At 40.0% G+C, this 23,262-nt stretch overlaps 1 protein-coding gene across 1 annotated transcript in view; it reads left to right on the top strand.

The window, feature by feature from the left end:
* The window catches only part of ALKBH5 (alkB homolog 5, RNA demethylase), a 35,147-nt gene extending 12,375 nt beyond the window's left edge, over positions 1-22,772 (top strand). Inside the window, exons 3-4 of the mRNA XM_020967358.2 lie at positions 17,022-17,177; positions 18,416-22,772. Of these exons, the coding sequence (XP_020823017.1) occupies positions 17,022-17,177; positions 18,416-18,593 (334 nt within the window). The 3' untranslated portion in view covers positions 18,594-22,772. The remainder of the gene's footprint in view (positions 1-17,021; positions 17,178-18,415) is intronic.
* Positions 22,773-23,262: the final 490 nt, after the last annotated feature.

Below are 23,262 nucleotides of genomic sequence, written 5' to 3'. Positions count from 1 at the left end.
GAAGTGGTGTCTCACTTGTACCTTTCAAAGTCTTGGGGGTATAATCTTCATTTCTGAGAGGTATTAAGAGATTTCCTCCACTAAAATCTTTCTCCTTTGCCATCTAATGGTATAGAAGTGTTCCTGGGGTTCTAGACCCTTACTTATCAGGAAACCTTGGCAAGATGTACCAAAGGGAGAGCATAGACCTGGTGATGGATTATGGATCTGACTACCAGAGATCACCCTACCTAAGTTTAGAGAGGCTCTTAACTTGAAAGATTGGTCATAAGATAGAGAATCTTTTTGTCCATAGCAATTCACAAAAACTATCTACTGAGGTGTTTCTGGGTTACTGTCTGCATTGATAGAAGTAACTGACTGTATGATAAAATGAAAATGCAGATCCATATTCATAATGGCAGACTTTGTTTTTAGTACATTAAGATTTATAAAACATGTCACATCACATTTGTATTAAAATACTAGAAGTTATTTAAATCACCTAAAGTCAAACCCTCTAACTCAGAAGAAACAGGCTATGGCTAGGGAGGTCAGTTGTTCAGACCCTTGTAGAGAATATGTAAACTCAAGAGGACCTGGCAGCACAGAACTGAAGTTCACTGCCAATGGAGGCAGCCAGGTGGCAAAGGAGAAACCTGGGCATCTGGCAAGGTATCAACCTCTGACACAACAGCCAAAGAAGCGGCAGGCCAGGGACAGCAGCATCTCAGTGAGAGCCAAGGGCTACTCCCATTAACAGGAGATTGAAAGGGTAGGGCAACATCATTCCATGTGTTCCCAGTCATGGGAAAATTTCTGACTTCAGGTTGATGTGCTTGTCCTAGAACCAGTAGTTAATTATCTTCTTCTTTGCTGTCCTCAGATAAGAATGTGGTTTTAGTGGTAAGAGCATTGTCCACAAAACTAGGAGACCAGGACACTAAGCCTGATCTTCCAGTGCCTCAGACTAACTCTTCCTTTCTGTTCAATTATTTGTATACATCAGTGGGCAGAAGTTACAGGGAAGCAGATTTCAGCACAGAATAAAGAACTTTCTTTCTATTACTTTTTATTTTTTTTCTTTGTTTTAATATCACCATTCCTGAATGTGTTCCTTTACTGTGCCTTGTAACAAAAGGGTTTTTTTGGGGGGCAGGGGTGCGAACTTGTGTACTTTAAGGGGAGGGGCAAGGTAGGAAGCAGTTCAGTAAAACCAGTCTACATTATCAGCACTATCTGACAGGGTATAATATTCTACATCTAGTATCCCTCACTTCTTCAGAAAAGAGAGGAAGGAAAGGGCTTGACTCAGGGTCACACTTAATGATTCAGTTTAACTTTTGTTCTTTCATTTAGATTGTCATATTTGTTATTCTCCTGGTTCTGTTTGCTTTACTCTTCATCAGTTCATGTGTTTCCTTGGTTCTCTGACTTGAAAGAAAAACTTTCTAATGAATAATGCTGCCCATCAGTTATTTTTGTTTGTTTGTTTGTTTTTTGTTTTGGCTAGGCAGTGGGGTTAAGTGACTTGCCCGGGGTCACACAGCTAGTAAGTGTTATGTGTCTGAGGCTGGATTTGAACTCAGGTCCTCCTGAATCCAGGGCCAATGCTGTATCCACTTCACCACCTTGCTGCTTCTGCCCATCAATTATATAGGCTATATCAAGAGATAACAATTTCCTCCTGTAAAAGAAGATATTTGAGTGAAAACAATATTTAATTATTCAAGTAACTTTTTTTTGTTTTCTTTTTATTTTTTTTTTTGGCAATTGGGGTTAAGTGACTTGCCCAGGGTCACACAGCTAGTAAGTCTCAGGTGTTTGATCTGAGGCTGGATTTGAGCTCAGGTCCTCCTGACTTCAGGGCTGGTGCTCTATCCACTACTCCACCTAGCTACCCCTCAAGAAACTTTTTTTAAAGCACCTACTGTGTGCAGAGCACAGTGTGCTGGGAGAAATACAAAGTTTAGCTGAGACATAGTCCCTGCCCTCAGAGATTTAGGAACTTAGTCTAGTACCTCTGGATAACCATCTGTTAGGCCTTCTCTGTGCAGCATCCCTACTTTGGTTAAGCAGCTGAATGAACCACATAGATAGCCTCTAGAACAGTGATGTCAACTCAAATAGAAATGGGAGCCACTAATCCATACATAAAAACCCCTGTGGCCCTCATATTGACTTAGTTTTAAAATGTAGTATCATCCATGTTTTATTATATTTTTATTTTGTTAAATATTTCCAACTACATTTTAATCTGATTTGGGCTGCACTTGGGAGTGTTGTGGGCCGCGTCTAGTCCATGTATTTGACACCTCTGCTCTAGGAACCTTTCTCTACCTGTTCCAGGTGTTATAAGATTAAGATGATTATATGGAAGTGTTTTTAGATATATAGAGAGTAAATTGAAGATTATTGCAGGAACCAGAAGAATAGAGTAACTGGAAGAGGTCCAGGATGGCCGTATCAACTGGTGCCTTCACAAATTCTGGTTGACCTAATCTAGGTTTCTTAGGCTACGCCAATTATTTTTATGAGCAAGAAAATATGGTTAGAACATTAAGATGTTGGCATAGAATACATCTTCTTAGTACATTGAGCCATCAGGAGGGAATCTGAAGACCCCTTAGCATTCTGTCTTTGGAAAAGCCAAGGCTGTGATGGTGTTTGCATAATCTACCATATTGTGAGACTGTGAAATGGGACCCAACCAGGTCACTTGAAATAACAGTACCAACAAATGTTTGTTGGTCTTTTACCTAATCCATGTCATGTCATCACTTTGAAAACATGTGTTTCTTCTACATGAGGTCTTAGTGTTGCTTATGTATTGGTGAAGCTAGAACTTCTTATGTATCCCATCACACACAGTAATGTCTTAGGTTAAGGCAATAATAGCTTAAGTTTTTTACTCTGGTGCATAATTTTTAAGTAGTTTTTTCCTTTGAGTTGTTTACTTACATACTCCTGTGGTGTCCCAGTCTTCTGAAGACCCGTGCAGTAAGCAAAAGGTGTTTTTTGTTAGTTTGTTTTTTTATGGGAGATACTCATTGTATCTGTTGACCATATTAAATGTATCTGGGGGCTGAAGACAGCATGTTCCTGTACACAGAATTGCTTTCATCCCTTCCCACTTGATTTTCCCAATCCTCTACCCAGGATATAGGAAATGGAATTTGATTTTAGGGTACAAAGTAGAGATAATAGCTGACATTTACTTTAAAATAGCTTACAGTACTTTAAAATTTGCAAAACATTTTATGTTCTCACTTGACCTTCAGCAACCCTGTGGGGTATGTCATCATAGATCATACCCATTTTACAGATAAAGAAACTGAGGCCCAGAGGTTAAGTGACTTGTTCATGGTTATATAATTAATCTCAGAGATGAGATTTGAACCTTCCTACCACTGGATTCCAAGTCCAGTGCTCTTGCACGGTTCTGTGTCTTCATGTGATCCGGGATACTCCTTCAGAAGCTCTGATTCGCTCAGGGAACCACTTGAAAGTGGTGTTCATGCTGACCAATGTGGTCACTTAGCTCAGTGTCCGTCAGTCTTAGTGTCATGTAGTCTATTTGCATAATTGCAAATATGATGGATCGTAAAGTTTTTAGTGCTTTGTGCAGAAAGGCAAATATTAGGGATATGCCAAAACAGAATACAAAATTGACTTTTGTACCTATCCAGCAGCAGTGGTCTTAACTGGCAAGGCTTTCAGAGGAATTTAAGTAGCTCCTCCTCTGAGGTTTAGTTTTATAGAGTACAAAAGGGTATTACCAATATGTACAAATTTTCACAAGCTTCTGATGGTACTTTTCTTTTATTCCGATTTTTCCACATTTCTTGCAGCTGGCTTTGATCCATGGTTTCTGATTTGAGTTGAATGTTATCCTTCTATTAAAGTGCTTCCGTATTCTACCCCACCAAAAAACCAACAGACTTGGTTTCTATTTTTATGACACTCATTTTATGTTCCTCAGTGAAATCTTGATATTATAGGGAAACAGTGTTGTTGCATAACATCAAGGACTTAAAGAACTTAACGTTTCTGCTGGGGCCTAAGCCAGCGATTATTATTTGGCATCTTCAGAAGCACACTGAGGTTTCCTTAGTCAGTTAGCATTCTTTCTTCCACCTGAAGGTATTAATGGTTCGGGGGAAAATGTGTTCATAACTGTATAAGTATAACCAACCTGCCCCCAAACAGTCAGATGCATGTCATAGTCACAGTATTAGGGAGGATTTCCCCTTGGCTTATATTGTGAGAAAACTAAGTAGAACAACCTTATAGGCATGAGTAGCTTTTTCTAAGTGGAACAGAACCTCTCTAGAGATTTGCAAGTAAAAAATGCGAAGGACATGGCCAAGTTCGAGAGGCAAGATAATGAAACTTTTTTTAAAAAGTAGATCAGTTATGGCACTGACATTCCTGAGTCTGTAAAGAGATCACCCTGAAGTGCTGTGCCAGCCTGAGCCTATAAGCCCCCTGGCACTAAAACCTGTTGAATGAAGTATGTCAAGATTTGGTAAAGTCATAATATTAAAGCTGATAGGGACCTGAGGGATCATCTACAACTCCTTCATTTTACAAATGAGAAAAAAGTACTTCGGATTGATCTGTCTTCTAATTGTTGGCTGTTTCCTTTAAAGGAAAGCCCTAAGATGATAGCTCATCAGATAGGTGTGGTGCCCCCATCTTCTGGAAGTTCTCAGGGAGACCCACTTTGATTTGTTTTCCCCTCCAATAACCAGCCCTAGAATTCAGGGATGTTGTGTAGAAAGGATGCTTTAACCTGTTTAGCCAGGACTAAACTGTCTGATCCAGCTTTTGACCTATCTGCTGAGCAGTATAGTAGCATCATCAGGGAATACCTCACTCTTGTAGCCTTTTCATTTTTTTTTTCTTTCATGGTCTTTTCCAGCTCACATCTGGGATTTGTCTGGTTTTAAATGATCTCCATAGGTTCTGGAGATGTTCAGTTTTAGAAAATTTCATGTTGGGAGAAAGCATAAAAGAGCAAAACTTTGGATTTTTCAAATGTGTATGAAACCACAATTGAAGTAGTTTCCATTCCTGTCTGCTGCCTCATCTGCATAAACTCTTGTTCCTCTGTCTAGGATTCTCTGAGCTAAATCGTATGCTATTATGTTCTCTCTGTGTTTTGACCTTCAAACGTGCTTCTCAGTAGCATCCTGGCATCAAGAAAGTCTGAGAGGGTGCTATACTTGTAGACCATTCTTTTAGGTACCTAGCAAAATGAACAGATTGAAGGAATTGGGAACCTCGCTTATCTGAGAATTGGTGTTGAACCAGTTTCCTGCCAGTTGAAGTAAAGGCACTGACCCATACTTCTTGCCATCCATAGAGCTTACAGAAAATACCTGTCAGCATAGCAAAAGCATTTCTTTGCTACCAACAGATTTAGAGGGAGCAGGGCTAAGAGGAAAAAGATCTCAGCTACAAGTGGCAACACTAGTTCTGTCCTCTGTAGACTCCAGAAGAATAGCAGGGAAAACTAATGTGGGACAGGCTGAGGCTACCTCCAAGGTGCTTGACCAACCCTGTTGGTACCAATATGAAACCGTTTATCAGTTTACATGCCAAGGTATGCCTGAATCCCAGACTCAGAGTATTGGAAGGGACTAACTTCCTGCCCAGGACAGATAATTCCTTTTTCTGTATCCTACATATAAAATTGTCTTAGTGAGCTTTCAGTAATGGGAAGCTTATTACATAATAAGGCTTTCCTAGTACCTGACCTGGGTGGTCTTGTGTCAAACTGAGAATCCTCTACATCTAGGTTTCTTGTGTGACTCAGGGCAAGTCAGTTACCTAAAGAAACCAGCGTTCCAGAGTAACGAAGTGTAGAAATACCTGTGCCACACCCAGAGAAGGTAAATGAGTTGGAATATCCATGAAGCATTTACAACCTTTTGAAAGGTAGTTGGGAGAGGTGGAGTACTTGAAATGAGGACATTGTTGCTGTATTAGAAAGAGGATTCAGGGGTGGGGAACCTGCAGCCTCGAGGCCACATGTGGCCTCAAATGCAACCCTTTGATTGAATCCAAACTTCACAGAACAAATCCAAAAGGCTGCACTGGAGGACCTGGAGGGCCACATGTGACCTCGAGGCTGTAGGTTCCCCACCACTTTATTTAGACCCTGAAGAATTCAGGTGGTTTTTTTGTTTTTAATTTTCCCCTGTGGGCATCTGAGAATTTAGGCTTCCCCATTGGTTCTCTTCACCCATTACCTTGTTGTTTAGAGTTTTTGAAGTTGTTAATGTCAAAACTTTGACTCTGTGCTTCAAATCTGTCTAGATCAATCCAATTTATGGTGCTTTTTAAATTATTTTGAGGTTCTACTATGTTACAAAATTCTGAAACAAGAATTTACTACAGGAGTGTGTGAAGGAAAGCCGTTATTACGCTTCTCACAAGAAGTGGGCACACTGCACCCTAGTATAGCACGTGTGCACCGATACAGAAGCAGAGCCAACTTTTAAATGGTTACGACTTCCACGCGCCTCCCATTTGAGTTGAGATTGGACCAGCTCATTTGGGTTACAGTCTTCCTGAACTGCCCATCTCATGTTACTCTTTGTCATGTACATTCCTCCCAGGTTCGTATGTCCCATGTTCAAAAATGGTGGCTATCTCCACCCTCGGGGCTTGTCAGTTAATATTCAGTAAGCTTATTAAGCAAGCACCTTGGAGAAAAGCCTTTGCCCTGTCCTTGCCCCTGACTATTGAATCGATTTAGCCTCTAGGGCTCTGTCTTAAGGAAGTAGTGGTCTTGTAGAATGTTCAGGACACTTTCTGATTGGTTGAGGGACTATCCGCAAGATCTTGGAAGTCGTCCTCGGAATTTCTGTGTTCTGCTGTGGAAGCCTGACTTCTAAATCTTTCCCACACGCTTACTAGCATTATATCTTTGCTAATAGTAGGGACTACCTCCATCTTTAACCTAATGTTTGGCCTTTCAGGACTTTTGGTGCCCTAGCAGAGACCAGTAGCTGGCTGTTGCTTTTTCTTCCCTTCCTCCAAACTGTTGAATATTAAATAAAATCACCTTCTCATAATTCTCTCACCCAACCTTAATTCAACTTGCTGTATTGTCCAATGACATGCTTAAAGAGTTAAAAGGATGTTCTTACCACCATAGAATTATTCCAGATACGATAAAGGGGCAATCTATGTTCTCAATGTTAACAGGTGTTACTTGATGTGGAGATAGTGGCCTAGGAGGAGAGAATTGAATTTGCTTCAATTTAATGGAAAGAGTTGGAATTTTAATTAGAGTAGTAAAAAAATTAAGTTATGGCAGTTCTTTGGGCTTGCAAATATTTGCAGTTTTATAAATACTACTCTAGGAATTAGATTTGAGAAGGAAGGCTTCTTATGTTTTATTTGGTAGTTGTACTTGGATCTTGTTTTTTTAGGGAACACTGGAAGGCTTTTCTGGCACTTATAAATTAAAAGAAAAACTTGCAGGAAACTGATTTTTAAGACCACTGCACTGTCTTTCACATCAAGGATTTGGCCTAGCTCATTATGACCAGGCTCAGTGGTTGTTACTTTTGTCTTTAGTATAATCCTAGCTTGAAGTCTTGACTCTGTCACTTAATAGCACTGTGAACACAAGTGTTCAGCAGCTTTAGCAAACATTCTGACAGTCATGATTCCCATTTACTAGGTTTTTGAACTTTACATTGTTGTCCTTCATCCTTCATTCTCAAAGAGGACCAATGACATCACAAGGGTGATGTCTTGACTTGCCCATTAACTGGATATAAGGAGGCAGAGATGTGCAAAGTCATCATACTCTTGCAGGGTCATCAAAGTTCAGTGGCAAGACAAAGGTCAAGACAACTGGCGATGGCCTTTCTAAATTAAGATCTTCCTCAGGTCTCAGTTTGTCTGAAATCACACCCATTCAAATAACTAAGGGCTAGGTAAATGTTAAGACAGAAGAAGGATTTTATATAATCCTAGAAGTGTTCCCTCTTCCTCCCCCTCTTTAAGTCCCCAAAATGATGACATACTCTCTCCTTTAGGAAATAAGTATTATCGGTAAGATTACTTCTGAAATAGGTTATAGAGGAAACCCTGGTATAATCTTTTGTTTTGGTTTTGGAGCTCTGGAATCACGAGCAAACTCAGATGAATTTGTTATTCTAAATGTCATCATATTTACCCATTCTCTATGCAGAAGCTGTGATAGGTTCTAGATGGTAGCTTTTAGTTTGTTCTAAGAAAAGAAGAATACTTCAAAAAAAATTAGTATTTCAAAAAGGTCAGTATTTTCAAGTGAGAATCATGGACCATATTTATTTCCTAAAGGAAATCCTGGGCCATCGCCAGTTGTCTTGACCTTTGTCTTGCCACTGAACTTTGACGACCCTGCAAGAGTATGATGACTTTGCACATCTCTGCCTCCTTATATCCAGTTAATGAGCAAGTCAAGACATCACCCTTGTGATGTCATTGGTCCTCTTTGAGAATGGAGGATGAAGGACAACAATGTAAAGTCCAGAAACCTAGTAACTGGGAATCATGACTGTCAGAATGTTTACCAAAGCTGCTGCACACTTGGGGGACTCTTGTGTTATGTGATCAGATAACCTTGATTAGATTAGCATAGGATTCGTAATTAAATTGAATTACAGATTTGTATTGAAAGCCAAATGATTATCCGTAGCAGAATTGTGATACTGTTGCTCTGCTTAGGAACATGTCTGGAATACAAATCATAATGCTGGCTAAAGCTCTGCAAGCAATACCTTTCTGAATTAGCGCAAGGCACATTTCACCACTAGGCCTGTTTGCATTTGCCAAAAGACTGCACTTCTGGATGCCCTCAGGAAGTATTACCACTGCCTCTCTCCAGGCAAGGGCTGATTGAGACCCTCAGCCTTGAGACTTTGAACCTTCTAATTACCTTCCTTCATCTGTGGCAATCCTCTCATCTACTCGTACTCTGCCCCATTGCTATTCCCATTGGTTGGCATATTCTTACCTCTTCTCACTCTCCCTATCTCTGTGATCCTGAATCCCATCTACCAAAGAAACTGTCCTCACCCCTTCAGTTATACACTATGGAACTCCAGCTCTAAAATTAACAAACTTCTGCTTATTTTAGACTTCTTCCTCTCGTGCTTTTACCATCTTCTGGCACCCACTGTCACACTGCCTCTATAGCTATCCTTTCTAGTACTGGTTGCATTTTCTCTCTCACAACCCCCAGTTCATTGGGGGGAGTCAGAATACTTTCTTCCATATTACCACTTCTAGATTCTCCTTACTTGTCAAGTCTTTCAGCAGCTTCCCTATTACTGCTTCTACATTCTCCTTCCCTATCAATCATTCAGCAGCTTCTCTTCTCTGAGTTTAATTTTGTGCATTTTTATCATCTAATCTCAAGCATGATGGTTATCTACTGACCCCACTGCACACCCCCCTAAAACATTCTCCTTTCTTTCTCAATTCAGTGCCAAGACTCCTGCTTTTTTATTTGTCCTCGCCATTACCTCCAGTCCTCCAACCCTGATACTTTTCTGGGCTATCATTCCTACTTTGGTTTCACTCTCTTCCCACACCATTCTTAACCCCTAAGTGAACCAGTTCAGCTCTGTACTCACCTCTACTCTTTTTTTTTTCTCGCCTTTAGTCTTGAATCTTCCTTGTCCTATTTGCCATTCGTGACTTGTCAAACTCCAACCCTGGCTTCCTCCCAGCATATGCTTCTATTTGTATGCTGCTGAATGGAACCCAGAAAGTCACACAACAGTATTGACTGGTCCACTACAAGTTTATGTTATCTTATCTCAACTGGGCAACAAGGCAATCCTTCTCTTCCCTAATTGATTCTTTATCCCACAATGACTTATCTTCTCAGCTAAGTTCCTCACCTTATACTTTACTGAGATAATCAAGGCCACTGGCTACTAACCCCCTCTTTTCCCTTCTTATCTCACATCCCCTTGACATAACACTCAACTGTCTTACCTTTTTATTCTCTTCTGTTCTCTGAAAATAAGAGATGACTTTACCAAGACTAATATATACCCCTCAATCCTATCCACTTCTTGCTTTTCCATCAGATTGCCCCCATTATGATCTCTTATCTCTCGCTATCTGCTGGTTCTTTTTCCATGCCTACAAACATGCCCAAGTCTCCCCCATCTTTAAAAATCTATCTGTAGGGGGCAGCTAGGTGGTGCAGTGGATAGAGCACCAGCCCTGGATTTAGGAGGACCTGAGTTCAAATTTGACCTCAGACACATAACACTTACTAGCTGTGTGACCCTGGGCAAGTCACTTAACGCCATTGCCTAACCAAAAACAAACAGACAAACAAAAACAAACTATCCAAAAAAAAAGAGTCTATAAAAAAATCTGTCTGTATAGTCTACCGTGCCCATTAGCTATTACCTTATGTACCCCCCCTCTTCTCTGCTGAACTCCTTGGAAAAAAAACTGTACTTCCCCTCCTTTCAACCCTTTGTAATTTGACTTCCACCTCAATATTCAAGTAAAACTGCTTTCTTCAAAATTACCAATGATATCTTAATTTTCGATTCCGATGTCTTCCCAAGTCTCATCCTATTGATCTTTCTGCAGTACTTTTTCTCCTAGATATTCTCTCTGGGTTTTTTGTATTACCGTTCTTTATTCTTCTACCTCTATGACCATTCCTCTTTAGTTTCCTTTGCTGAATACATTAGCCAATGTCATGTTCACTGACTCTGGGTACACCCAAAACCCTTTCTTGGATGCTCTTTTTTTTCTTTTCTAAACCGTTTTTTCACTTGGTGATCTCTGGCTTCTGTGCATTTTCAAATATCTTCTCTTCCTAGTATGTGCGTCTGTGTGTGTATTTTTTATGTGTATCTGTTTCTGTCTATCTATCCATCTATCTATCTATCTGTCCAGCTCTAGTGTCTCTAATTTCTGATGGGAACCCTTCCAGTTCTAGAACTATGACCCTAGGATCTCTCCTCTACCTCCCCACCTCCCAAGTAGCTCCCTTCTACAAGATGTTTCCTATAGGTCCCTTTCTTTCCACTCACACAGCCTTTGCCCCAGTTCGAGTTCTCACTTGCTCTTCTAGACTGTTGGAATAGCCTCTCTGGCTCAAGTTTCTCCATACTCCAAAGCTACACATTGGCTGAACTAATTTTCCTAAAGTACAGATCTGGCCATGTAATTTCTATACTCAGTAAACTACAGTGGCTCCCTGTTACCTCCAGTATCAAATATATTCTGTTGGCATTTAAAGTTCTTTATAACCTGGCTCCTTCTACCTTTTGAGGCTTCTTACACATCACTCCATTCCACAAAACTCTATAGTCTAGCCCCTTTGCTCATCCTCACATTCAACATTCCATCTCCCATTTCTGCCTTTGCACTGACTATTCCTCACGTCTGCAGTGCTTTCCCTCCTCACCTCTGCCTCTTGGAATCCCTGGTTTCCTTCAGTACTTAGCTCAAGCAAAATCTTCTTCAAAAGGTTTTTCCTGGCTTTCCCTAACACTGAGTGCCTTCCCCACAAAAGTTACCTTACATCTGTTTTGTATGTGTTTATTTGTATGTGTGTACATACTATTTAAAAATGAAATTTGTACTATCTGATTGCAGTTATGAGTTCCATTGTATTGTAAGTGGGAGTATAAATCTCTGGATTCTTCCCAGAAGATTAACTGCAGACTTCAAGGGTGTTGGCAGTGAACACTGAATTTACCTTAGGAATTGCAATCATGTCAGAGTAGATTCATTCAGAATTGAGTACTATAATTTTGCATACAAGACATCAAAACAGAAGTTAAATAGAATTGTGTCAGATACAGACCTTAGTACTTTTGGATGCATTGTGTCATAATAATTTTTTATACCTAGATAACTGATCATTTAAATGTCTTTCAATAAATAATTTTAAAGCAAAAATAATATATTTATATAATATCTTATATCTAGTATTATATAGATCTAGATTCCATATTACTATATTATTTTATTAAAATGTATTATATAAAACATATGATACTAGAATATATAACTTTTTTTGCTTTAACCTTATTTTAATATATGTGTATGCATTTATCTAGCTGTTAGAATGTAAGTTCCTTGAGGGTAGGGTTACTTTCCTTTTATCTTCATATCTCTGGCACCTGGTGTAATGACTGGCATATACTAGGTGCTTAATAAATGCTTGGTGATTTGATTGCAGCTGCTGTGTTAAGTTGTTGGAATAAAGATGAGGATTCTTCAGGGTTGGGGGGGTTGAATTTGACCTTATTTGGACACTTCAGCAGATCCTTCTGAAGCTATTAAATTTTATCATCTCTTTTCATCTACTATTGCATGAGTTCAGTTCCTTGTCTTCGATCAGCAATAACTTAGCTAAAGGTGGGTCATTTGGGCCTGTGTCCAGCATATGTAGTAGACTCCTGGGCTACGGAGGGCAAATATTTGAATGTTTGGTGTGAATGTAGAATCATTGCATTTATAAAGAGTAATTAAAATCCTAAAATGTTAGAGCAGGAAGGAATGGAGGATTCAGTTCAGCAAACATTAAGTTCCTACTTCAGTGAGCAGGGCACTGTCGGTGCTAGGGGATACAAGGACAGAGACATAGCATAGACTACTTACCTTTCTACAAGGTAGTTTTAGAGGAAAGCAAGCACTGATCACCTGGCAGAGAAAGGGAAGAAAGGAGCAGTGCAAGTTGGCTGGCTGCTGAGATGACCCTTAAAGGAAATAAAGAGCCACAGGAGATGCGAGCATCCTGGGCACCATGGTCCTGAGAGTGGGAAACATCTCAAGCAGAATCCTCAAGCAAGAGACATTGTCTAGTTCAGGAGTACATAGTAAGTAAGTGGGTTTGGCTGGCTGGAGCACTGAGCATAGAGTATATGAAGAACAGTGATGATGAAATAAATCCAGAAAGGCAGTTGGAGCCAGGTTCTGGAGGTGTTTCAATGCCAAGCTGAGGACTTTGTATTTTATCTTTGAGAGAGTAGGAAGCCACTGTAGAACTAGTCATACTTCCTCTTTTTGCAAAGAAACAGGTGAAACTTCCCAATTCACCTAACTAGTTAAAAGGCAAAGTAACAAAACCCTTTAACAAACATAGCAGAACTTACTGATCCAAATGAGTGTTGTCTTTCAAAGCAACTGCTTCAGAATCTATTCAGTTGTTCCAGAACTGCTCCCATTGCTCAGAACATGTCTAGGACTGCTATTTCTGGGAGTAGTTTTCAGAACAGTTTTTCTGGAGGCTTTTTTTTTTTTGGATGGGTTTGATTTTTGGCAACAACCAGTAATAATTTAGGATAAAAAAAAATTAAGTGGTATCATAAAGTAATGAGACAGGTACAAGTCATCCACATGCCACCAGAGAAGACACTTCCTGAAATGTCCTAAAGGAAATTTGCACCATTGTTGGAAGAAGTGTACAGCTTGCATGGGAATTGCTGTGAAGAGGATACCACTGGTCTTGATCAGTTGGTTTCATAGCTTCATGGTTTTTGCCTAGTATGAGGAAATAGGAAATGGACCTGTGATTTCATTGATGTAGGGAACTCTTTCTGGTGACAGACTTCTTCTGCCAATGTAGTCTGACCTTTTCTCTGCAATATGCATAGTTTCAGAGTTACTTAGAGCCCTGAGGAGCTAAATGGCAAGCCCCAGATGATAGAGCCAGTTGCTGTCTAAGGCCAGCTCCATCCATACACTATAACAAGTGTAACTAGTAAATGTAATGGCTGTAATTTGGAATACTATAGACATTTTCTAAATTTGCAAATCTCTTTGCTTATCCCTGGACTGTGAAAACTGTAATTAGCAGATCACAACCTGAGCTGTTCTTCTAGGTCATTCTGCAGCATTTTCTCCATCCTTATCTTCCTGAACTAATTTGTAGCATTTTCGTACCATATTGTACTCTCAGTTTTGGCGTTGCAGGATATTCCATTTTCCCACTTCTCAGACTGCTTCTTTTGTAGCTCCTGCTGACTTTTCTCCCTTCCCCATATTGCTTTTGTATTTGCCTTGAAGTGTATACAGTTTTGAGTCTTTCTCCTCTTACACTTTGACTCTCTGTCAGATTGCAGTGTGCTTGTCCAGCTCTGTATGCCTTACTGTCTAGTCCTACAAAGTTGTATTCGTCACTTTCCACAGGACTGCCCTTTCATTTAGATTTCCTGCTATTCTCTTAAAATCAAACAAGGTACCAGGTATTCAAGAATCATTCAACGTTAGGAGAACAATCAATGTAATTAATCATATTAAAAACAAAAACATCATGATGACCTTACTAGCTGCAGAAAAAAGCTTTAACAAAGTACAACACTCATTTATGCTATTTTTGAAAAATACAACATTATAGACATAGAGGGATCTTTTTTGGTATGATAAAATTCAAATAAAAGCAAACATTATATGCAATGGGGAAGCACTAGAAGTTTTGCTAGTGAACACAGAAGTAAAGCAAAGGTGCCTCCTTTCCCAGCTGTTATTTGATATAGATCTAGAAATGCTAGCAATAGTTGTAAGACAAGAGAAAGAAATAAAGAACTTAAAGACAACTATCATTATTTGCTGGTGACTATGAGGAATCAAAGAAACGATAAAAAAAAAAGTGAAACGATAGCAAAGTTGTAGGTTACAAAATTAACCCATAAAAATCAACAACTTTTCTACAATAACAATCCAGGAGGCAATAATAGAAAGTCCCTAAAAATTACTATTCAAAATAACTATAAATGCATATCAGTTTACCAAATTACCTCTATTGTCTGCATAAATACTCTTTAAAGAAATAATAAACAACTTAAATAGCTGCTGGAATATTTATTACCCGTGGCTGGGCTATGTCAGTGTAATGAAAGTGACAATACTACTACAATTAATTTATAGTGTCAATGCTGTTATACCGAACTGCCAAAGGGATGCTCTTTTGAGGTAGACAAAATAAGTACACTCATTTGAATGAACAAAGATTGAGACTATCAAGGGAAATAATGAAAAAAAATAAGAGTAAAGGGGAAATAGCACATCCAGACCTCACACCACATTATAAATCAGTAGTCTGCAAAACCATTTGGTGCTGGTTAAATAATAGAAAAGCACATCAATGGAACACAGACAAGGAAGAATCAGAAATAATTAAACTCAGTAATCCAGGGTTCAATAAATCAGACCATTTAAATTACTTAGGAAAGCACTCCCTATCAGATAAGAACTGCTGGGAAAACTGGGGAAACAGTGTAGTAAAATAATGTTTCCAGTGTCTTCCTCCTCCATACTTTTGGGTAGTTGTAAACATTCTTCAAGATATGTTCTGACCCTTTTGCTCACTTTTTCAAAGCCCTGTGATATTGACATTGGCTCTTGAATCAGAGCAAAACTTTTAGTTCATGGGCTTTAAGAGTTGCTGACCCTTTTCCTTATTCAGCTACATCCTGGGCCTTTTTTTTTTTAACCATGTCTCCCTCTTGCCTTCTTTCACCTGGAACGCCCTTTTTTTTCCCCTCCCTACTAACTTCCCTTCTTCAGAGGTACAAACTTCATAAGCTGTTGCTCAAAATATGTCTATCACTCTTATTAGAAAATGCCTTTAGAGCCTTTGGAATAAATAGCTTTAATGAAGACAGATCTTTTTCCTTTCAAGGGTAGATTTTTTTAAAAAATTGTTTTGGAAATAAACAAATGCCAGTGAATGATTAGGCTTAGGAGATAACTTTTTTATGTCAAAAACAATGGCAGCTAAAATAATAGCTGGTTTTCCTGTATGGCTCGTATTTTCTCCAAAAGCTGTTGCAGGGAGGAGTTCCAAGCATACTGTGAGCAGTGGCAACGTTGTTGGAATAAGTGTTGCCTTCTAAAAACAACTTTCATTTGGATGTATTATTTTGGGGGGTCTTTAAGGAAATGAGACTTTATTGTCATACTTTGGGGCTTCTTCTCTTCTCCAGCTCTTCAGTGTGCAAGTTAGCTATGTGTTTTCAAGTATCTGAAGGTCATAGTACCAAAGTCATCAGCTGAGGGGACAACAGGGAGGGAAGGAAAGAGAAAAAGGAGAGAATAAGTATTTGTTAGGTATGTGCCAGGCACTGTGCAAAAGTACTTTACAAATATTTTCTCATTTGATCCTCTCGACGACCTTGGGAGGTAGCTGCTATTATTATCCTTATTTTACAGATGAGGAAGCTGAGACATATTGTTAAGTGACTTGCCCAGGGTCGCACAGCTAGTAAATGTCTGAGGTCAGGTTTGCACTCACAGGTAACAGGCACTAGCAGTACATAGTACAAGTATATATATTTAGTCCCTTTTTTTTCCTGGAGTTTGGTATCACCTCTACAGACTGTTGACCTTTTGAATTAGATAGATTCCTGCCTCTCTGGAAGACTTTGTGTTTGGCTCCAGAACTCTGTAGCCCTTGACATTTTATTTTCTAGCAGTGAAATCACAGTGAATTTTAGGCATCCAGTGGTTTAGAAGAGCAGATGTACTTTGGGTTTTTTTTTCTTTCTCTGCTAAAAGTTTCTTTTTTTCTCAATCATATATTAAAAATGTTTAACATTCTTTTTTTTTTAACTTTTCAGTTCCAAATCCCCTTTCTCACCTCCCTCCTCCTTGAGAAAGCAAGGGATTTGATATAGATTATATATGTGAAGTCATGCAAAACATATTTCCACATTAGCCATGTTGCAAAGACAACACAGCCCAAAAAACAAAAACAAGAAAACTAATGTTTGAAAAGTATGCTTTGATGTGCATTCAGACTCCATCAGTTCCCTCTCTGGAGGTGGATAGCGTTTTTCACCATAAGTCCTTTGGAATTGTCTTGGATCATTGTGCTGCTGAGAATAGCTAAGTCATTCACAGTAATGTAACACTGCTGTTACTGTGTACAGTGTTCTCCTAGTTTTGCTCATTTCATTTTGTATCAGTTCATATAAGTCTTCCCAGGTTTTTCTGGCAGATCTACTTTCAAAGAATCTTGTTGGTAACGCTTTGTGTTTCATTTGTAGGACGAGACTTGATGCCCCACGATTGGAAACAAAGTCCCTGGGTAACTCTGTGTTACCCCCTGGTTACACTTCTGATCGTCTGTCAGGAAGCAACAGGGACCAGATCCTAAAACCAAAGCGGTCCCACCGAAAAGCAGATCCGGATGCTGCTCATAGGTATGAACTGAGTTGGGGCTTTATCGCCGATTACCTGAAATAGCATAATTTACTTCATATTTTCTCTCTAGACCCAGCAAAGGAGATTTTGTAATAATAGTAATAATAATAGCTAGCATTCACATAGCATTTTAATGTTTGCCAAGTGCTTTGCATGTGTTATCTCTTTTGATCCTTGCAGCAACATTGGGAGGTAGGTAGATGAGGAAACTGAGACTGAGAGAGATTGATGATTTGCCCAGTGTCATATAGCTAGTAAGTGTCTGAGGCCAGATTTGAACCCAAGTATCCTCACTCCAAAGAGGCACCAAGGTAGCTCACTGGATAGTGGTATAGGCCTGGGGTCAGAAAGACCTGAGTTCAAATGTGGCCTCAGACACTTACTAGCTGTGTGACACTGGGCAAATCAGTTCACTTCTGTTTGCCTTGGTCCACAGAGAAAGAAATGGCAAACCCACTCCAGTATCTTTGCCAAGAAAACCTCATGGACAGTATTGATGTGCTATGGTCTACAGGGTCATGAAGAGTCAGACTGAACAACAGCAATCCTGACTCCAAGACCAGCACTCTTATCTACCCCACCACCTAGCACTTCTTATATAGTAAGGGATTACAGCGGGACGCATGCTAATGTTCCTGACTTCACCATTTCTGTTTGGTTTTAGGCAAACTGAGAGACATGGTTCTCAAACAGCTTGGTATTCAACTCTGGCCTTATGTATAGTTTCTGGAGAAAATGTAACTAAGATAACTTTTATTGCTTATTAGGGAAAATATCTCTCTGCTTACATTTGTATAGAAAATTTCAGCTTTCCTTATAGCAGGTGACAGAGCCAGTCTTCATTCCAAATCCAGGGCTGTTCCCACTATACTCTTCTGCCTTTCAGCAGAATCACATCACATCTCTGAAATTTGGTATTTTACAGAGTTTTTGGACTAAAAGGAGCCGTTAATCAGCTGTAATCTAACCCTTATTTCTCAAATGGAAAAACTTGGGCCTAGAGAAGGAAAAGGGTCATAGATTTAGAACTGGACATGGCCTAGGATAGATCATCTGATTCAGCTCCCACATTTTAGAAATAAAAAACTCAGAGGGTAAGTGACTTTCTCAAAGTGATGCTGCTAGTTGTAGGCCAGATCTCACTCCTATTCAGTATCCTTTCTGCCATATGATACCAACTCCAAAGTATTTTTCTTGCCCCCTACCTGTAATTCTTCCTTTTTTTCTACCCCTACAGGCCACGAATTTTAGAAATGGACAAGGAAGAGAACCGGCGTTCTGTCCTCTTACCAAAACACAGGAGGAGGAGCAGCTTCAGCTCTGAGAACTATTGGCGAAAGTCTTATGAGTACACAGAGTACTGCGGAGAGGATGATGGGAGCCCAGCCCGAAAAGTGAAGATGAGGAGACACTGAGAAATGAGCAAAAAGACTCAAGCTGCAGAAACCAGCCTCTCTTCTGTGAAAACTTTCTTTGGCTGTTTCTCATAGCTTTTTTTTTTTAAGAGTTTTTTCCTTCATTTTAGGGCTGAAGAAAGGAACTGGGACAGGATCCGGATTTTTTTTTTTTTGGTTCACTTATTTTCCTGAATGGAAATGATATTGAGGCATCTTTGTTGCTGGGGAGCGTTGGTTACCACCTGGTCAGTCAGATGGGCACTTTGCCCTAACCAAACATATAAAGTTCAAGCTGTGCTAGGCTGTGTTTATTTAAAACACCAAAAATGTTTTACTGTTTCACTGCTGAAGATTCAAGAAATTAGTCCTTTTGCTTTAATTGTAAATTTTTTTAAACGTTCTAAATATATTGTTTGACCCCCTAGAGTTGAAACTTGGTCATGGCCTCTTCATGCTTTACCAACTTTAGAGTAGGGCTTGCTAAGCCCTAAGTCTCCTGTTGATTCTTTTCTCTAACCTGCCATTTGGTAACTGGAATCTTGAAGTTTGCAAATTGTTCTTCCTGCAACAGATTTCCAAGTTGCTTAGATCATCTAGCTGACAGCTTATATGGCCACTGCACCAAGTTCTGTTTTCTCCCAGATGTGCAGTTGTCATACTTTCTCAGCCAGTTCTTGACCATTCCCAGCAGCCCAAGAAAAAGGTGGGGGGAAGGTGGTACTGGAACAGAGCCCTTCGCTTAAATAGCATGATTTTGTTCATAGGTATCTCCTTTCATGCATTTGGACATATGTGTGAATATTTGGATAAGTTAGAGTCTTCTCATGTTTTGGTCGGTTTTAGAAATTTTTCTAGCAAGGAGGACTGATGTCCTTCCAGGTCTAGGGTTTGGAATATGGAAAAGTGTCATGGTGTGTGGTGGGTTTTTGTCTAATCTTTTTTGTCTTCATCCTTTCCCTTCTTTCCTGATGAGGACCTAGGCTGGGAGAGGTCTCCGTGTTACATGTTCAACATTTGGCAGTCTGTTTTCTAGGTCCCCTTTAGAGAAGGTGCCTCCTTCTCTACCCCCTCCCCTTAAGACAAGGACTTCAGAGGGTATCAGCTTTTGAAAATTCTCTTTTTTCTCTCTTCTTTTAGTCTTTTAATTCTTATAGAAAGGGGAATTTCCACAGGTTCTCATGGTTTAGTGGTGGCCATGAGGAGAGATGAGAAAAGAGTTGGCTCTGATGGAAATTTATATTTCCCCCTGGATTATTTCCTTTGTCAGTTTCTTGGGAGGGTTGTGAGAGTTGTGAGTAATGGGAAGAACCTTTTTTAAAACATTTTTTAAATTTAACAAAAAAACTTAAGCAACTTTCAGCGAGTCAGGCCTATTAAAACTGAAGTCCTATTCCTTTTGAACTGCTAGGAATTCTTAGTAGAAACAGGGCTCCATTGGCCATAAAGATGACTCAGGAGAAACCTGACTCCTGCTGCTAAGACCTTAACTTTGTTTTCCCACCTGATCCTTCTCTCTGTTCTGTCCTGTTGACTTAGCTTGTCTGAGGCCTTGAAGGCTCTGGAGGTTTGGGGTCTAGTGATAAATTTAGAACCCTCTTTTGAAATATAAATTTAAAAAAAAAAACTTCTCAGATTTTGATTCCTTGAATCTGGATTTAAGTACTAAAGCAGTTGCAGCTTTATTTTTTTTACAGCTTTTTTCCCCAAAAAATTATTTGTAGTTTTGTGTGTTTGGCACTTTGCTATGATCTGTGTGCTCTACAATAAAAACAAAATCTAATATATTTTGAAACATATTGTCTGATGCTGTCCTAAAGAGTGACTTTATTTTGTTAAGTTCCCCTTCTCTACCATGTCCCTTTTTGAAAAAGGGATCTGTTGTTCCCTGTCAGTTTGTGAGGGTGGAACCATACTGCCTACATGTAGCTGACAAGGATCCTTTCTCCCAGGACAAGTTAGTTGGTAGTGTCTAAGTAGTCTGCTTCACTGAAGGAAAGAGAAGATATTGTTTAGGTAGATTGAATCCTGACCTAGGCAGAGGTAGTCCTGAGGGAGCACTTTGTCTCTTGAAAGGCTTACAAAATCCAGGCAGGTTTAGGGTAGGTAGTGAGCCATCTCTATGTAAATCCATTGCCCCATGACACATACACCACCCTCAGAAAATAATAGCATCCTTCTGTATCCATCAGGGCCCCAGATGACCCTTATTGGTGACTTGCCAACTGCAGATTATATCATAGTGATGTTTATCCATTCTTTAGTTACCTAGGTCTGGGGTCCTATGGTAGCCTTCTAAGTGGCAGACTGTTACCACTTTCTCACTTTCCCTGATAGAAGAGGTAAGGAAAAATAACTGATTGTTCTGGGGATCTTCCTCTTCCAAATTGAGTACTAGGCATCACCATGCTGCAGACTATTCTCTGAAGCTACCTGGGTCAGACAGGTAGCTGTTTGGCTGGAGGGGGAGGCCTTTTCAAACAGACCACAAGGCTTGGAGTTTTCTCTAGAAAAGCTGAGGGCCGACTTGGTAGGTGGCCAGATGGGTCTTGATCACTTGATTTGTATTTGGGTCTGACAGATCCTGTTCTTCATCTGCATTCTTTATTTAGTGGATCTGAAGTGCTAAAGTGAAGGGATGGAGAGAATATTGGTCTATCTCTTTTTAGGAAGAAGGTTTCCCTGCCCCAAGGTACCTTAAGTGTCTCTTGGATAAACCAGAGACAGGAATGTTTGACTATGTGGTGTGGAAAGGTATGAGATCTGGACAAGCAGGGACCCTAGTGTAGTGTCTTCCCTGTGGACTCTTTGAGTGGCACAAGTAGGAGCTAATATATGTTGACTTGAATTGAAGGGGGAAGGGTGCAGCAATGGGGTTATTAATACAACTGGGAATTTGAATTTTATGAATTCAGTCAGACCCTTATAAGCACAGAATTAACTTTTGTGTTTCAGCTCACAAGGCCTCCTACTTCTCAGTCTCCTGCTAGCTTCTAGGGTATTAATAGACAGTTCGCTTAGGTATTATCAAAAACCAGCTTGAGGGAGCTCATAATAGAGGCAGAGCCTAGGATAGCATGCCCACAACTTCCCCTGGGCTCCCTGGCTGTGTGTACAAGGTAGTGGGGTGATGGCATAGGCCCTTGTTTCCCAGCATATCGACTGCAGCGGCAAAGGGGAACCCTGCAGAATGAAAAGGATTTGAAACAAGCGAGTCCATTTGTCTGGCCTCTTCTTAAGCGAAACTGTCTTAGAAAGCAGAGGAAAGATTTTCTAAGCAACCTTGACTCATTGATAATAAGAGTGTTGGCAGTGAATATCAGGACTGAGTCAGGCTTGAGACCTGGGCTTTACCAGACCCGTAAGGAAGAAAATGGAGAATTAAAGGCTCTGTCTAGAAGCGTCGGTGATTACAGTTGTGTGTGTGATTTGGGATTAACAGAACCGTTGAAAACCTTGGCTTCAGTCACCTCTAGAGAACACAGAAGGGGGCAATGGTACTGAGATACACATCCCACTTCTCCCTTTTGATCTCTTGAGTCTTCCCATCCTCCCCTCCCCCAGCTCAACCTTATGGTAAAATCTAGGTATTTTTAATTCCAGCTGAGTAAACAAACCACTGTAAAAATCCAGACTGTTGGAAAGGGCTTGAGGGTTTGACTAGGGAAGGACCCCACAAATGGGTGGGAGGGTCATGTCCAGCACTGACCTGGAGGTCCTCAAGCAGGTGGCTTCTGGGGCCCCTGCAGACAGCCTGACAGCCAGTTTTCCCCAGGCCTTGTGCCATGGGTGGAGAAAATGTCAACTTTCAGGTTGTACTGTGAGGAATTTAATCTTGCTGTCATCTTGACCTTGTTTGAAATGTCAAATGCTACTTCCCCTCCTGTCTTGGGAACTTCCTTTTGATGAGCCCTTTTCTTATAGCTGGGCACTTACTGAGAGGAGCAGGGGAGGGATGGGTGCAGTCTTTGAAAAGAACTTTATTACAAAAGTGGCAATATTTATTTTCTTTAATATTTCATAGAAGTATAGTTTGTTACAGAGCTATACAGTGCAAGACCCAGAGATGCACTGGGGCTAAGGGGATGCCTGTTGGATATGGGGCAGCTTGTCATTCTAGTTAATTCTGAGAATTTTAGCTGGGCCCCCCACCGTTTGTATAAAATGTTACATTTAACGTAATAAAAGCAGGAAGCACTGGCCTGTTGTACGGTGTGGTTTTTCTTTGGATAGAGGCATCTATCTCATAATCCCCCTCTTCACTTAACTTTGAGGTCTCTTAACTCTTAACATCCCCTTTAGTTGGAAGCCAAGGAAAGTCAAAATATAAGATGGTTTTTCCAGAGCTAAAGGTCTATCCGTAATATTTAAACACTAACCCGCAGGGCAGTACCAGTACGAAACAAAATGGGGTTTTGACCTTCCATCACACTCAGGATTTGGAGATAGAAGTAGTTAAAGATCTAGTCCTGGAGTTCTTTTTTGTGCCATAGACACACTTTTTAGACTAATGTTTTTAAGTACGTAAAATAACAAAGGAAACCAATTATATTGAAATGTAGTTATCAAAAAGAATTTGTTTATAAGTTCACACACCCCAGGTTGAGAACCTTGCTAGTCATCCAACCCCCTCATTTTAAAGATAAGGAGATGGGTTCAGAGTTGGAGTGGGGGGAGAGGTATCAGACTC

Source organism: Phascolarctos cinereus, unplaced genomic scaffold (genome assembly GCF_003287225.1).
Source record: "Phascolarctos cinereus isolate Bilbo 61053 unplaced genomic scaffold, phaCin_HiC Scaffold_4;HRSCAF=312, whole genome shotgun sequence".
NCBI lineage: Eukaryota > Metazoa > Chordata > Mammalia > Diprotodontia > Phascolarctidae > Phascolarctos > Phascolarctos cinereus.
The sequence above is the reverse complement of the archived record's forward strand: the minus strand, read 5'-3'. Positions and strand labels throughout refer to the sequence as shown.